Source organism: Schistocerca americana, chromosome 6 (assembly GCF_021461395.2).
Source record: "Schistocerca americana isolate TAMUIC-IGC-003095 chromosome 6, iqSchAmer2.1, whole genome shotgun sequence".
NCBI lineage: Eukaryota > Metazoa > Arthropoda > Insecta > Orthoptera > Acrididae > Schistocerca > Schistocerca americana.
The window spans coordinates 298,016,961-298,033,714 of NC_060124.1; the positions used below are offsets into that span (position 1 = coordinate 298,016,961).

A 16,754-nucleotide genomic window follows, 5' to 3' on the forward strand; every position below is an offset into this window, starting at 1 on the left:
CCTTGTGAAAAAAAATCCTTAATTTCCCACAGTAATTCTTCCTCCTGTTCTCTTTCTCCTCCTTTCAAATGCTTAATTTTGTCACGCAATGCAGTTCTATCGGCAGTTAGTGGTTGATCGCTTCGCCTACCTCTCGAACACCAGTCTTCGTCATCTGGCACATACATATTTGATACTAAAACTCCTTTCCCAAATTCGCGTCTACAGCGCTAAATTATCCACGTTCACGGGAACTACTCGCCCGTCGTTCCCCTCCTGTACGTGTACAGCACTATGTTTCACAAAACAACCCAATGGGTCGAAAAATTCATTATCTTCCAATGGTTCAATAACACATACTGTACCCACAGGTAGATTTGACTCCACACTTATCCAAAGCGACTTCCCGGTGCCACTAGACGCACAATCATGCGAATTAAGCCTTAATGCTAATATACGTGGTTCAGTTGGTTTGTTCGTTATGTTGAACGCCCCTCGCGACAGTTCTGCATTGACAACAGTTTCCCCTAGCTGAAATAACATTCCATCAAGTTCCACAGTTCGTTGTCCAAGGTCAATTTTGGCATAATGTTGATGCAAGAAATCTACTCCTAGGATCATGTCGTAGCCCTCGCTTACCCATGGTACTACCTCAACGCGACCTTGGCGGGTTAATGCATGGTGCGGCATTATGGGAGGAAGGATAATTGCCCCCCATTTAACGATGGCAATCTAAATGGTGCACTGTATGCTGATTTCCTACGTAATGTTCTACCGATGTTACTACAAGATGTTTCACTGCATGACAGAATGTCGATGTACTTCCAACATAATGGATGTCTGGCACATACCTCGCGTGGGGTTGAAGTGGTATTGAATAGCGTATTTCATAACAGGTGGATTGGTTGTCGAAGCACCATACCATGGCCCGCACTTTCACTGGATCTGACGTCCCCGGATTTCTTTCTGTGGGGAAAGTTGAAGGATATTTGCTATCGTGATCCACCGACAACGCCTGACAACATGCGTCAGCGCATTGTCAATGCGTGTGCGAATATTACGGAAGGCGAACTACTCGCTGTTGAGAGGAATGTCGTTTCACTTATTGCCAAATGCATTGAGGTAGACGGACATCATTTTGAGCATTTATTGCATTAATGTGGTATTTACAGGTAATCACAGAGTAACAGCATGCGTTCTCAGAAATGATATGTTCACGAAGTACATGTATCACATTGGAACAACAGAAATAAAATGTTCAAACGTACCTACGTTCTATATTTTAATTTAAAAAACCTGCTTGTTACCAACTGTTTGTCTAAAATTGTGAGCCATATGTTTGTGACTATTACAGCACCATCTATAACAAAGCGAAAAAGTGATCCAACTAAAACATTCATATTTCTTTACGTACTACACGAATATGTAATAAAAATGGCGGTTCCTATTAAAAAAAAAAAGCGCAGTCGATATCCGTTTGACCTATGGCAGCGCCAACTAGCGGGCCAACCATAGCGCCATCTGGTTTCCCCCTTCAAGCTAGACAAGTTTCGATCTTTGTAGTGTTTTCGTTTGACGCTTATTTCGTGAGATATTTGGCCCGGTCACGATCAATGGACCACCCTCTATAGGGTGACTTTTCCACAATGTACAAACACTAGGGATTGATCTATGAGAAGATACGGAACAAAAAAAGTATAATGGACTTATGTCGGGAAACGCTTGGTTTCCATGCTATAAACCATTTATTCAATTATACTTTGTTACAGAGACTGCGGTCTCATGCGCGCTGTACCATGCACCCACAGTTACAGTACGCATGATTTCCTCCTACAGGGTCTTGATACGTCATGCCTTAGCACTCTCTCCTGCCATAGTAATTAGTAATTTTGTGTCCGATTCACTTCTATTGCTGACCTACCTTATAGTGGATATGATACAACGTTGTACACAATGGTTCCGTATTCTATTTGAGAGCTTGCCGACACGATGTTTACTTACGGAAAGGCAAATGGCAACAGGCGGCGGGTAGCAAGGTTGTATCACGAGACCTACCCCCGCCGACAGCCACCACAGAATTCAATGTTTGCAACAGTGTTTCGCCGTTTGTCTGAGACAGGATCGTTTCAGGAAGCAGGAAAACATGAAGGACGTACCCGAAATGTTCGGACACCAGACTTGGAGGAAAATGCGATTAACACTGTGGAAGGCGACCGCCGTATCAATACCAGGCAGTTGGCCCGCCAGTACAGAGTAAGCCAGACGACCGTGTGGAACATTCTACATGATAGTTGTTGCTACCCTTATCACTTACAGCGTGTGCAGGACTTACTACCGACAGATGTCCCACATCGGTTTCTTCATCAGGTAACCATGATTCCGGGATTTGTGTCATCCATCATATTCACAGATGAGGCTACCTTTACGCGGAGTGGTGTCTTCAACTTTCATAACAGTCATCTGTGGGATAATATGCAGAACCCGGGTTCGATTCCTGGCGGGGTCAGGGATTTTCTCTGCCTCGTGACGACTGGGTGTTGTGTGATGTCCTTAGGTCAGTTAGGTTTAAGTAGTTGTAAGTTCTAGGGGACTGATGACCATAGATGTTTAGTCCCATAGTGCTCAGAGCCATTTGAACTTTTTGATAATATGGTGTGGTGACAGTGAATCATCAGCATCGGTGCAGCTGGAATGTGTGGGCTGGGATAATTTGTGATCGTATTTTGGGACAAGTCTTCTTTCCACATCGCCTAACAGGTCGACACTATCTGAATTTCTTGTGAAGACTTTGCCTCTCTTGCTGGAAGACGTGCCATTGGTGGTTCAAAGGTTTAAGTGGTTGCTACATGATGGTGCTCCAGCCCACTTCGCCCTTAACATCCGGATACGTCTCAATCTGTGTTCCCTAGTTGCGGGATCGGGCGAGAGGGTCCAGTTGCATGGCCTACTCTTTCACCGGATCTCAACGCGTGCGATTTCTGGTTATGGAGGCATCTCAAAAGTATTGTGTATGTAGAGACAATTCCAGATATGGAGACAGTGGACAGCGTATTCATGCTGCCTTTGACACTGTTTGGCTGCAGCCTGGCCGATATGAGCATGTGAGACAGAACATGCTACAGTGTGTTCCGCATGCTTTGAGGCACATGGAAACCATTTGCAATACATATTGTAACTGTGGCCGCATGGTACAGCGCGTATTAGACACCAGTCTCTGTAACGATGTACGACTGAATAAATGGTCTCTAGGATGGAAACCACGCATTTCCGAACATAAGACCATTAGACTTTTTGTTCTGTATCCTCCCATCCACCAGTCCCTAGAGTTTGTACACGGTGGAAAAAAAATCACCCTTTTTACATGTGTTAAAATTATTAAAATATGAAACTGAATGAAAAGTCCAATAGTTCGCAGTTGATGTTTTTACTGAAGTCGACTAGAGACTCACTCAACCGATTTTGCAACTTTTAAGTTGCATTTTCTGGTATATATGTGTACAGAAATTTTATAAACAATTTACTCTGATAATGGGGAAATGAAGTTATCCGATATATCATAAATTCTGAGTGAATAAACTCAAAAAAGGAGGAAAATAATATACTTCTAGTCATGAAACTAGGTATGGATCACGTATGCCCCACAAAAAATGGACTAGATGTATTTAATAAATGAGATTTGTAATTTCATGCCTAAAGATGGTTGTTCACAATGCCATGTCATATGGTGTGGGGAGCTATTACAGAATTACCTGGTTAGGCAAAGTTCTCAGTTTCAATTGGTAAAACTATCATCAATGATGAATGTCCAGTCTATAAAAACGACGGGATGGAATTAGGAAGCTGAAAATGAACCTTGACTAAAAACCAGTGATACAACTAAACTCGGGACGATCCACATGGAACATGGAACAAGTGCCAAAACGGGGGCTAACCTGTGTTAAAATCACGAACTGTCGCCGCTTTACCGATTAAAGTACTGTGTTCCTGTGGGGCTACGTGAAGCAACGGACAATGTCCATCGTAAATGTTATCCAGGAAAATATTGGGACCTGGAGTAACTGAAGAATAAGAAAGTTAATGACGAAAACTAAAAAAATTAATGTATAGCAATACTCCGCAGAAATTGTTTTTAACATCTTCTGGGAGCCACCAGTGATCGAAAGTAAGAAGACTATGCTGAAGATCAAACTTACTGGAAGCCGACACGCTTATGTGTGTTCGTCACCAACATAATGGTTATCGTAGCAGCTGACAACACAAGCAGTGAGATGATCACATTGTGTTGCCGGAGTGTGAGCGGTTGCTGCCGTATGAGTACTGAGATTATTAAGTAAATAGAACTAACGCGGACAACACAGAAGATAAGAGAAGCGCGTTGCTCGTGCTGTGTTGAGGAACTGCGGTCGCCACACGAACTGTTAGACTCGACTCTCCATATAACATAAGAATAGGAAGTGGGTGATACAAATATAATGAGACTGCTAAGGTGAAAAACATTTTTTAAAGATTGCTATTCACTTTTGTTACATTAAAACACCGTACACATTGAATGGATCAGATGACATACTTGCGGACCGACAGTAAGAGTAAACTTGGATATTAACGTAAACTGTAATAAGCTAACCAACTACTTAGATACAGAGACCCCTTACTTGAAATTTTCAAATAGTCAATATTGATCAATGAAGCCCGGTGTCTTAATTCCGTTTGGTTGTTGGTTATTGGTCAGTATTACATGTATCTCCTCAAGCGCCTTTAAAACACCACCTTTGGCCTCTTTATGTAGTATCTCCAAGTGATTGTGGAGATCTGAAATAGAATGTTGATTGTCACTGAAGTGGGATGTTAGTTCGGATATCAAACTGCTTACATCGAGAAGTTCCTTAAGGCGATTTCTAAGCTTCTACCAGCTTGCACAATGTGCTTTTGAGTGCAGTCATTACCGGAATTGTAATAAACCCCTCTCTTCTTATATAGGTTTGCTGAGTGACTGTTGCCTATGTCTGTATTTTCCACCTACATTCTGTGGGTGCCCTAGTTTTAAAATTATCTGTTTTTAAAATTACAATAACAGCACGTTTGGCACTAATTTCAGTAGTTTTCTAATTTATTAAATGTGTGAACCTTCTTGGAAGAGTATTCAATGATCGCTACTAAACAATAGACACAGGAGAGCCAAAGAAACTGGTAACCTGCCTAATATGTGTACGGCCCCGCGAGCACGCAGAAGTACCACAATACGACGTGGCATGGTCTCAGCTAATGTCTGAAGTAGTGCTGGAAGGAACTGGCACCATCAATCCTGCAGGGCTGTCCATAAATCAGTAAGAGTACGAGATGGTGGAGATCTCTTCTGAACAGCACGTTGAAGGCATCGCAAATATGCTCAATAATATTCATGTCTGGGGAGTTTGGTGGCCAGTGGAAGTGTTTAAACTCAGAAGTGTGTTCCTGGAGCCCCTCTGTAGCAATTCTGGACGTGTGGGGTGTCCCATTATTCTGCTGGAATTACCTAAGTCCGTCCGAATACACAACGCACATGATTGGATGCTGGTAATCAGGCAGAATGCTTACGCACGTGTCACCTGTCAAGAGTCGTGTCTAGACGTATCAGGGGTCACAAATCACAACAACTGCACCCCCCCCCCCAAAAAAAAACCATTACAGAGCCTCCAGCAGCTTGAACAGTCCCCTGGTGACATACAGGGTCCATGGATTCATGAGGGTGCCTTCATACTCGTGCACGTCCATCCACTCGATACAATTTGAAACGAGTCTCGTCCGACCAGGAAACATGTTTCCATTCATCAACAGTCCAGGCCCAGGAGAGGCGTAAAGCTGTGATGTGCAATCATCAAGGGTACACGAGTGGGCCTTCGGCTCCGAAAGCCTATATCAATTATGTTTCGTTGATTGGTTAGCACGCTGACCCTTGTTGATGGCCCAGCATTGAAATCTACAACAATTTGCGGTAGAATTGCACTTCTGCCACGTTGAACCATTCTCTTCTGGTCCTGTTCTTGCAGGATCTTTTTTTCGGCCGCAACCATGCCGGGGATTTGATGTTTTACCGGGTTCCTGATGTTTACGGTACAGTAGCGAACTGGTCGTCATCGCGACCTCGGAGGTGATGTATCCCATCGCTCGCGCGCCGAATGTAACACCACGTTCAAAGTGTGGTGTCACCGCCAGACACCACACTTGCTAGGTGGTAGCTTTTAAATCGGCCGCGGTCTGCTAGTATACGTCGGACCCGCGTGTCGCCACTATCAGTGATTGCAGACCGAGCGCCGCCACACGGCAGGTCTAGAGAGACTTACTAGCACTCGCCCCAGTTGTACAGCCGACTTTGCTAGGAAAGGTTCACTGAGAATTACGCTCTCATTTGCCGAGACGATAGTTAGCATAGCCTTCAGCTAAGTCAATTGCTACGACCTAGCAAGGCGCCAATTATCCTTTGCTATGTATCTATTGAAGCATGTACAGTAACAAGACCAATGTTCACCAATTGTGGATTAAAGTTAAGTATTCCAGCAGCTACGTACTTTTCTTTATAGCATTCATTATGTATCCTGTTTCAGACCTCACGCCAGCCTGCGTCAGTTAAACGCGTGCCTTTCGGTTACCCGTCACTGTGGATTGGCTGTCTTGCCAGTCCACAACACAAAGTCACTTAAATCTTGATAACGGCCATTGTAGCGGCAGTAAGCGATCTAACAACTGCGCCAGACACTTGTTGTCTTATATAGGCGTTGTCGATCGCAGCGCCGTATTCTGCCTGTTTACATATCTCTGTTTTTGTATACCCATGCCTATATCAGTTTTTTTGGCGCTTCGGTACATCTCTTTAATTGAGTACGTTGTCGACTGTTATTAAGAAGATGTGTCCCCTCCTATCCTCAATTTCAGTTACACTTGGCCACCATCGCTGTGCTCAAGCGTTAAAAGACTGAAAGAGATTATCGTACTTAACAACGGTAAAAAACGGACCCGCAGAATTACAGACCAGTATCCTTAACGTCAATTTGGTGCAGGATACTTGAACATGTTCTCACTTCGAATATACACTAGAGTCCAAAATTAAAGCAACAAATCGTTATTTCTCCGTCTTGTGTCGAATCCGGGATATAATCGTACAAACTGTTAACAGATGTCCGTACAATCGTGTTCTGCACGGAAGGTGACATTTCGGTCAACGGACAACCACGCCAACGTTGATGTCAGTGCACCTATCAAACGGGGTAGTGTGTGGTGGGCTGTCCCACATCCACGGTTGCTGTGTATACTGTCACAGACGGGACGGAATGGCACAAAGAACATGCCTACCAGACTCTCTGCGGTGGAGGGCCATAAGAAGAATGGAAGCAGAACAGTCGCATACTGATGTGGCCCGATGGCTTAATGTGTACCGTTCTGTTGTTTATCGAATGTGGCGACAGTTTACAGAGACCGAAACTGTATCCCGAAGACCAGGACAGGGCCGATCATGTGTGATATCAGAAATAGAAGAGTGTTGTTGGGCTGTAAGGGCACGACGCTAACGCCTAGTACTGCATGGCAACTGGCATTTGACCTCGCAGCATCCACTGAACGTGTTGTATAGAGACAAACGGAGACAAAAGGCTTCGTCAGAGTGGCCTTTACTGTCGGAGACCTGCTGTAAGTGTACGTTTGATGCGCCTTCACAGAAGGGAACGTCTTAGTCGTCAACATCCCACCTGGACGCCGAACAATGGGCCAATGTTCTTTTCACAGATGAGTCCCGACTTTCTCTGGAGAGTGATTCCCCAAGCATTCGCATCGGGAAGGAACGCGGAACACGATTACGGAACATAAGCATTGTGGAAAAAGACCGATATCGAGGAGGATCCTTAATGATGTTTGCAAGGGTTATGTGGACCTCTCGAACAACTCTTCATGAAACTGTACTGGGAAATCGGCAAGGTTTAACTGCTGTTATGTATCACGAAGAGATCTTGGGACCTCATGAGCGGTTGCTGCGAAATGGTGTGGACCCAGAGTTCGTATTGATGGATGAGAGTGCTCGACCTCATAGAGAACGTGTGGTTGATGTTTAATAGGAAACGGAAAATATGGCAAGCATGACGTGGTCTGCTCGCTCTCAGGATTTGAATCCCATAGAACGTGTCTGGAATGCAATAGGAAGACAGGCTGCATCACGTCAGCATCCACCAACTACTCTCCAATGTATGCAGGAAGAATAAGCTTTATTACCTCAACATGAGATTGATGGAATCATTCTCAGCATGCTCCGTCGCTGTCCGGCCTGTATTGCTGCCAGAGGTGGTCACAGCCAGTACTGAGCACATTAACTAGTTGTCGGAATATGTGTGCAAATCTGTTAAGTTGGAAAAAATGGAGAAAAGGTTTTTCTACCATTATGCACAAAGCAGTTGCTTATGTTCTGCCTTCTTTACATGGTTTCTACTTTACTAGGTGGCTCTTTATACTGTTTCATGGCAATATAAACGCAATCTAGCAAAATTTCCGTTTGTTGCTTTAAATTTGGACTCCGGTGTAATGAATTACATTGAGGCAAAAAGCTTCTGTCCACAAATCAGATCGGATATAAAAACATCGCTTGTCCGAAACTCAGCTTCCCCTTCCCTCACATGATATTCTCCAAATGATTAATGAAGGGCGACAGGCAGATTCCATATTCCTAGATTTCCGGAAAGCATTTGATACAGTGCCTCATTTAGAGTGCTAACCAAGGTACGATAAAACGAAATACGTTCCCAGATATGACAGTGGCTCGAAGTGAAGGAACCCAGTACGCTGTTCGTGACTGCAAGTGTTCATCAGAGACAAGAGTGTGGTCAAGTGTGCCCCAGAGAATTGTGAAATGACTGATCTTACTCTCTATACACATAAGTGATCTGACGGACAGGGTCAGCAGCAATCTGCAGCTGTTTGCTGGTGATGCTGTGGTGTACAGGAGGATGTCACCGTTAAGTGACTGTAGGAGGATACGGGATGACTTAGACAAAATGAATGGGAACTTGTTCTAAGTGTAGAAAAATGCAAGTTAATGCGGATGAGTAGGTAAAACAATCCCGTAACCATCGCATACTGGCTTATTGGTGTCGATTAAATGTCGAGGCGCAACGATGCAAAGCGATATGAAATGGAATGAGTGCGTAAGAACGGTAGTAGGCAAGGTGAATGGTCGATTTTGGTCAGTTGGAAAAATTTTGGAAAGTGTCGTTCATCTATAAAGGAGACCGCGTTTAGAACAGTACTGTGATCCATTTTTAAGTACTTCTCGAGTGTTTGGGAACCCCGCCATGTCAGACTGAAGGAAGACGTCGCAGCATTTCAGAAGCGGGCTCCTAGATTCGTTATCCGTAGGTGTGAACAACATGCAGATATTATGGCGATACTTACGGAATTCAAATGAGATTCCCTGGAGGGAAGAAAGTCGTCCTTTTCGATGAAAAGTATTGAGTAAATTTAGAGAATCGGCATTTGAAGCCACCTGCAGAATGATTTACTGCCGCCAGCGTACATTCCGTTTAAGCACCGCCAAAGTAAGGTAAGAGAAATTAGGGATTATAGGATGGCATATAGTCAGTCTCTATTAGTGATTGGAACAGGAAAGGAAATGATTAATAGTGGCACAGATACCCTTTGCCATGCACCATATGCTGGATTTCGGAGTACGTATGTAGATGTTTTGGGCAACGGTCAAGACAGCGAGCTAGAATAATCGGGTGGTTGGTACTTTAACCACGTTGGCCAGCAACATCGGAACCAAGTCATGTCCTGCTCACCTAGTTGCTGTATGTTCTTGAAACTCCGATTATTCTGTTGGTCACCAAGTGTAAATACCGATATGTCTCTACAGACGTAACGTGTTTGTCCAATAAAGTCATGTGTTTGCAGGTTGCCAGACAGTCTGACCCTGGAGGATGGAGCGCTGCTGGAACCGCTATCTGTGGCCGTACACGCTTGCCGGAGAGCTAATCTGTCCTGTGGCACCAGAGTCTTAATTGTAGGGGCAGGACCCATTGGCCTGGCCACCATTTGTGCAGCCAGAGCGTACGGAGCGGTCAGGATTGTTATCACAGGTACGATGGTGTCAACAGCTCTTGTTTCCAATAGCCGTCTGAACAGAGCTTGTGACAGTATTCTTGTAGTAAGTGATCATAGAGACTAGGCGTACTGCCTCAGGAAAAGGCGGTGACCAGCGTAAAAACCTTTCTATTACACAGGTTGTTAGGGGTACAAGTGCATACATTTTTATTGATGACTGAGGACAGTGTACTGAATAGCATTACATTAGTATATACTTCATTTGCAGACTAATAATTATAGCTATTGGCATTAGTATGTTTTTAGGTTGGTCAGTTCTACCAAGTATGTGTGACAAGATGTACTAATGATCACAATATCTGCACGTAATCCCCTAAATCTGTGCGTTTCGGACTTAGATTGCTCAGATGCTATGATTAACGGTTTCGACTTATTACTGAACCACCATCAGATGATATGCAAGGGGTGTAGATACAGAACTCACATTCTCTGGCTTCGTAAATTTTTAGAAGGACAGGAAAACGTATATCACTCTAGATTTTTGCAGATCATGCTAATATTATTATGAACTCCATTAGAGAGAAAGAAACAGAAGGAATGATTAAAGACTTTTTTTGAAAGAATTATGAAGTTGTTCTCTGAAAATGGATTCTCCTTTAATTTTAAGGATACACACTATATTCAGTTCTGTACAACAAAGTGATAACAATAGTTGTCAGAGGCACATGAACAGGAGACAGTCAACTGGATAGAATTCTCCAATTTTTTGGGTGCACATTTTCATGAAAACTTGAGCTGGAAGATATTTGCTACTGAGCTGCTCAAAACATTAAGTTCAGCTACTTTTGCTCTTCTTGTAATTAGTAGTCTTGAAAACAAATGAGTCAAGATCCTAACATTTTTTGCGTATTTCCATTCAATAAACTGTTATTTAATTTTTTTTTTTTTTTTTTTTTTTTTTTTTTTTTTTTTTTTTTTTTTGGGGTAAGTCATGAGCTACACTACTGGCCATTAAAATTGCTACACCAAGAAGAAATGCAGATGATAAACGGGTATTCATTGGACAAATATATTATACTACAACTGACATGTGATTACATTTCCACGCAATTAGGGTGAATAGATCTTGAGAAATCAGTACCCAGAACAACCACCTCTGGCCGTAATAACGACATTGATACGCCTGGGCATTGAGTCAAACAGAGCTTGGATGGCGTGTACAGGTACAGCTGCCCATGCAGCTTCAACATCATACCACAGTTCATCAAAAGTAGTGACTGGCGTAGTGTGACGAGCCAGTTGCTCGGCCACCATTGACCAGACGTTATCAGTTGGTGAGAGATCTGGAGAATGTGCTGGCCAGGGCAGCAGTCGAACATTCTCTGTATCAAGAAAGGCCCGTACAGGACGAGCAACATGCGGTCGTGCATTATCCTGCTGAAATGTAGGGTTTCGCAGGGATTGAATGAAGGGTAGAGCCACGGGTCGTAACGCATCTGAAATGTAAAGTCCACTGTTCAAAGTGCCGTCAGTGCGAACAAGAGGTGACCGAAACGTGTAACCAATGGCACCCCATACCATCACGCCGGGTGATACGCCAGTAAGAACATGACGAATACACGCTTCCAATGTGCGTCACCGCGATGTCGTCAAACACGGGTGCGACCATCATGATGCTGTAAACAAAACCGGGATTCACCCGAAAAATGACGTTTTGCCATTCGTGCACCCAGGTTCGTCGTTGTATACATCATCGCAGGCGCTCCTGTCTGTGATGCGGCGTCAAGGGTAACCGCAGTCATGGTCTCCGAGCTGATAGTCCATGCTGCTGCAAACGTCGTCCAACTGTTCGTGCAGATAGTAGTTGTCTTGCAAACGTCCCCATCTGTTTACCCAGGGATCGAGATGTGGCTGTACGGTCCGTTACAGCCATGCGGATAATATTCCTTTCATCTCGACTGCTAGTGATACGAGGCCATTGTGATCCAGCACGGCGTTCCGTTCTACCCTCCTGAACCCACCGATTCCATATTCTGCTAACAGTCATTGGATCTCGACCAACGAGAGCAGCAATATCGCGATACGATAAACCGCAATCGCGATAGGCTACAATCCGACCTTTATCAAAGTCGGAAACGTGATGGTACGCGTTTCTCCTCCTTACACGAGGCATCACAACAACGTTTCACCAGGCAACGCCGGTCAACTGCTGTTTGTGTATGAGAAATCGGTTGGAAACTTTCCTCATGTCAGCACGTTGTAGGTGTCGTCCCCGGCGCCAACCTTGTGTGAATGCTCTGAAAAGCTAATCATTTGCATATCACAGCATCTTCTTCCTGTCGGTTAAATTTCGCGTCTGTAGCACGTCATCTTCGTGGTGTAGCAATTTTAAGGGCCACTAGTGTATTTTTAAACACACAATCGTGTCGATAATAATAAAAACAGTCATGATTCCACGAGAATAGATACAGTCGATTTCTGTTAGTTTTATGAGCGAAGTCGATGTAGTTTGAGAGCATTCCACATGTTCAGATTACAAATTGTCATACATGAGGGCACTACATTCACTGCAGATGTATGAAATACCAATACAATTAATCGTCTATACAGTCGTATAGTATGTTCGAAAGCACTCCTCGTCGTTATTTTGTAACATACATAGTAGGTAACAACTACAACCTGTCTGCATCCAAACTTTAACTAGTCATACAGCTCCTTGTAATAAACCTCCTATAAGATTTTACTGCATATTTATCTTCTGATATATCGAAAAACAAATACTGTCTGTGGGTTGACATCGGGCATATTACATATACATGTATTGCTTCATTGGAGCAGGTGGCCAGAGACCGAATTTGTTTGCACAGATCCGTGAAAAGTTCTGTTGCCTCTACTGGAGGAAGACCATAACCCACAGACTGTCAATCACAAGAGAAGGTTCCCGTGTTGTTCTTTCATAAGCAGTTTAATACATTTTCTTCAGCTGTAACACGTCCAGACATTGTTTGACTACAGCTTTGAACATCGCCATACACTTTGTTTTTCTACGATAACCTAGAGGTCTGTGTCAGGTGATAAACTGACATTAAAACATTTCGATCCATTGGTCTCACAGAAAGGTGAACATTGCATGGTGTTAACTATGCTGGTTCCACAACGCACAGGATGGTAGAAACAAAAACACAGAGGTGATGTTACTAATTGTCAAAAACGTGGAAGACATTGCAACACATGGAAAATGGAAGGGTTTGTGGCATTGTAGAGCATTTTCAAACAGCTATCCGAAGGTTATGACCTATACAGTTAATCTCATCTTCTACACTGATGGGGGTAGCAGATGTCTCAATGTTCTGTTTCGAAGAGCATTGCTTCCACATTTTGCAGTCATGTACATGATTACTGTTCCAGTGTTGACCATCAACATTCTGACACTAACTCGGGTCTACCCTGAGTCCTGCTATCCATCTGCAACACAGAAATAGACATAGACATTCAGAAAATAGAGCAAATGTAATGCATCTATAGAATATTTGGTTGTGTGTGTGACTGGGTGCATTCGAGTACAGTGCTATACCATACCACCCGACTAATATGCTGTCCTATCTCATACATGACAATAATACTTAAGAAGGACTGCCTCCCTCCTTCCAACAGACATCTAGCACACGAAATAGCGGAACTGGAATGATCATGTGCCATCATCACAGACCTTTAAGAGTATAAAAGAAGATGTGATAGGAGCAGCAGCATGTTTAGTTTGTTGTTACTACTGGAGAATCTAGAGAATATTGTTACAAAGTATCGGTAACATAACATGCATCAAAGAAGGTATGCTCTTTAGCAGGATGAATTTAAATGTGCTTACATCCCCTATAGAATCGTTTTGCTAAGAGTTTTTCCCTATTTGCAGGGCTGTAGCACTGTCGAAAATAACATACAAGGGGTTAAATTTCGCAATTGGTAATATGCATGTATAGTCTATATACATGTGTGTAGTGCTGTCAGCGGTGGATTTTTGCGGTTCAAATGCATAACTTGTTAACTGTTTGTAAATTATACTCCCGGGGAAGCGCACTTTGTAGGTACAGAGAAGGGAAACTGTCATGTTCCAGGATGCTAAGTGCAGTTGACATACTTTCAGCTAGTGAATAAATTATTACTAGGATAAAAAAGTACCTGAGATGTACATTTTGTAGACATCCTGACAGGGTTGTGGGAACGTATCGGAGTTGGAAGGTATGAGTATAAACAAAAGTAGTGAAACTTGTCTGGTAAGCAATAAGAGCATATACTTGTGGGAAAAAATATCAGAGGAGCAGCAGAAATCAATTCTGTACACATGTCAGCTCCCTGTTGCAGATCCCTACATGGTAGAGTGGAGATCAAGGGACCATGTAGAACTGTGCCGGACTTTGAGTTTCCATCAAGGGCATCGCTACATGAGTCTGCAGACAAGCTCTCTGATGCGTCTTAGCAGTACACGGATTTGTTACCAGCCTACGAGTTATCATCTGCACCATTCCCTGAGTCTCATCTAGGTACGAGGCGATTGTTACTATACTTTTCACTATATACCCAAATTCATGCATGTAGAGGAGAATTTTTCAGTAGACTGGTATATAGGACATGAAAATATCCCTGTATGAAATCGAACAACACATGGGTATGCCAGCAATATGACCATACACATACGGAAAACTATCGAAAAAAATGAAAAAATCCCATAAATCAGTAAAAATCGCGAAAAACCTGGTATAATTACAACAAATAATGGGAAAAACGTAAAATCGAGGGAAATTCCACGAAATATATAAAATCGCCAAAGACATGCAAAATTACGTAAATTGACTGAGAATCAGTAAAATTAGAGGAAAAGTACCATGAAATGTGGGGAATTGTGGTGGTTTGGGGTTCCCAACACTCAATACCGAGAAAAGCTTAAAAATTATGCTCTGCCTGCATTCAGTTTTAACCCTCCCCCTTCCCCCTGTAAACTACATTGGTTTTTGTAAGACATACTTCAACAAAGGCGATGTAAGTATTACACAGGGGCATTATATTACAGGAGGGGAAACATATGTATTCCAATCCAGAACTGTGTTCTTACACATGCTGTCGAATATAGATAAACCGAATTACGGTTGGTTCTAACAAACAATGTTATTCCTTGAGTATTAAGGAGAAGAATCAATGAGTTTATCAGACTTAAGCCATTCCATAGAGTGTTTTGTAGGATAGTGGATTGATGCCACCATATCGACCGCCCCTTTCTCCGAGTGCAGTCTTTTGGGACAACGATTTTCCCCAGCCCCCAGTACATGTGTTGCATTATGACCCATTGATAAGGAATGCTGGTTTTTTCCCCGACAATTTCGATGTTTAGTTAGGACAGTGAAGCATTTTCCATCAGTTGTGGTAGCGTGTTTTGGCTTTCCTGAATTTCGTTTACCTGAGCTGCAAGGTGATTGTGAAGCAATGCAGGGGGAGGTCTCTGTAGTGAAATCTTGACGTCAGATAGCCATAGATATAGTCCTCAGCTCTATGCTTGCAGGTAATACTCTTATTAAAACTCCTCTCTGTCCAACACCAGCATCTCAGTCAGCTGAACACAGTTCCTGACAAGAAATAAATATAGTACTTCGACTCCCGCCTTTATCCTGGCAGCTTGTAGGTGAAGGGTAGAGTTTGAGTATGCCTACCACTACTTTTGAGGAGTGTTGTGAAATTTTTTCTCGGCAGGATAACACCCTTTGTATGGCAGCATCAATTTTTGAGCTGTATTGCGATTTTATGTGCCCGTAGGAAAACCGCTTGAATTTAACTCTGGGTGTCACGACACTGACCTCCATCGTGTAGACGTCAAAAGAAGGGGCGCAATGTGGGCAGATTTGTGGTGAAATTTGGTGCAAACGTGACCTCACCTTACACTTCACATGAACTTCTGAGACCTGACATTTCTCTCGCGTGAGTCGACATCTTGGCCGAGGGTGACATCGCAGGGTGCCACGTTGTACAATTATAGAACAAGGCTGTAGGTTCGATTTAACCAAATTTCAAACTTCTGCGTCGCAGTGGGGGATAATGACAGGGTATATACATACTGCACGAAAGAAGTAAGGATTAGCGATGACCATAGCTACAACATTAGGAGCAAATTTGATCTTTATTACTCTAAAGCTTCTAGAGGCCCATAAAAACAGTTCCGTATGCGCCAGCAAAATGTTTTGATCATTCGAGTGACCAGCAGTAAATGAAACTTTCAATGTAATCTAAAATGTTTCTTTCTAGAAAAGTCGTTGTTTTCCATGGACGAATTGTTATTTAAAAATGGTATCCTGCAGAAAACGTCCCTAATTTTAAGTGTAGTTCCATGAGCAGGAAAAAAAAATATATAAAATTTAGTGTTAAATTTAGACAATTGTGTCATTTAAGACTCTGCGAACGGCCAGCATGTAACCACCACCGAAACTAATCATATAAACACGTCCTATAACCTGTCTCGTTGCACGTCATTCGATAGAAAAATAGTTAAAAGGATCTTTGGAACATATAACTAACTCACTAGCTTATTGTGTAGTTACTTGTGTTTAGAAATAATTAAGCAGTTTTTCAAACCTGTAACTTTAACAGAGGTACAAGTAAAAATTTTTAGTGTGGTCATTAGCATTTTCTCGCATAAATATGGAGACAGTGAGCTTTGATGCAAACATTAAAAGATG

At 42.9% G+C, this 16,754-nt stretch overlaps 1 protein-coding gene across 1 annotated transcript in view; it reads left to right on the forward strand.

Annotated features, from left to right (window-relative positions):
- Positions 1-16,754, forward strand: part of LOC124620105 (sorbitol dehydrogenase-like) — a gene marked incomplete at its 5' end in the record, with an annotated part of 151,900 nt that overhangs the window by 17,040 nt on the left and 118,106 nt on the right. The window contains one exon of the mRNA XM_047146774.1: positions 9,886-10,070. Coding sequence (XP_047002730.1) covers positions 9,886-10,070 — 185 coding nt within the window. The remainder of the gene's footprint in view (positions 1-9,885; positions 10,071-16,754) is intronic.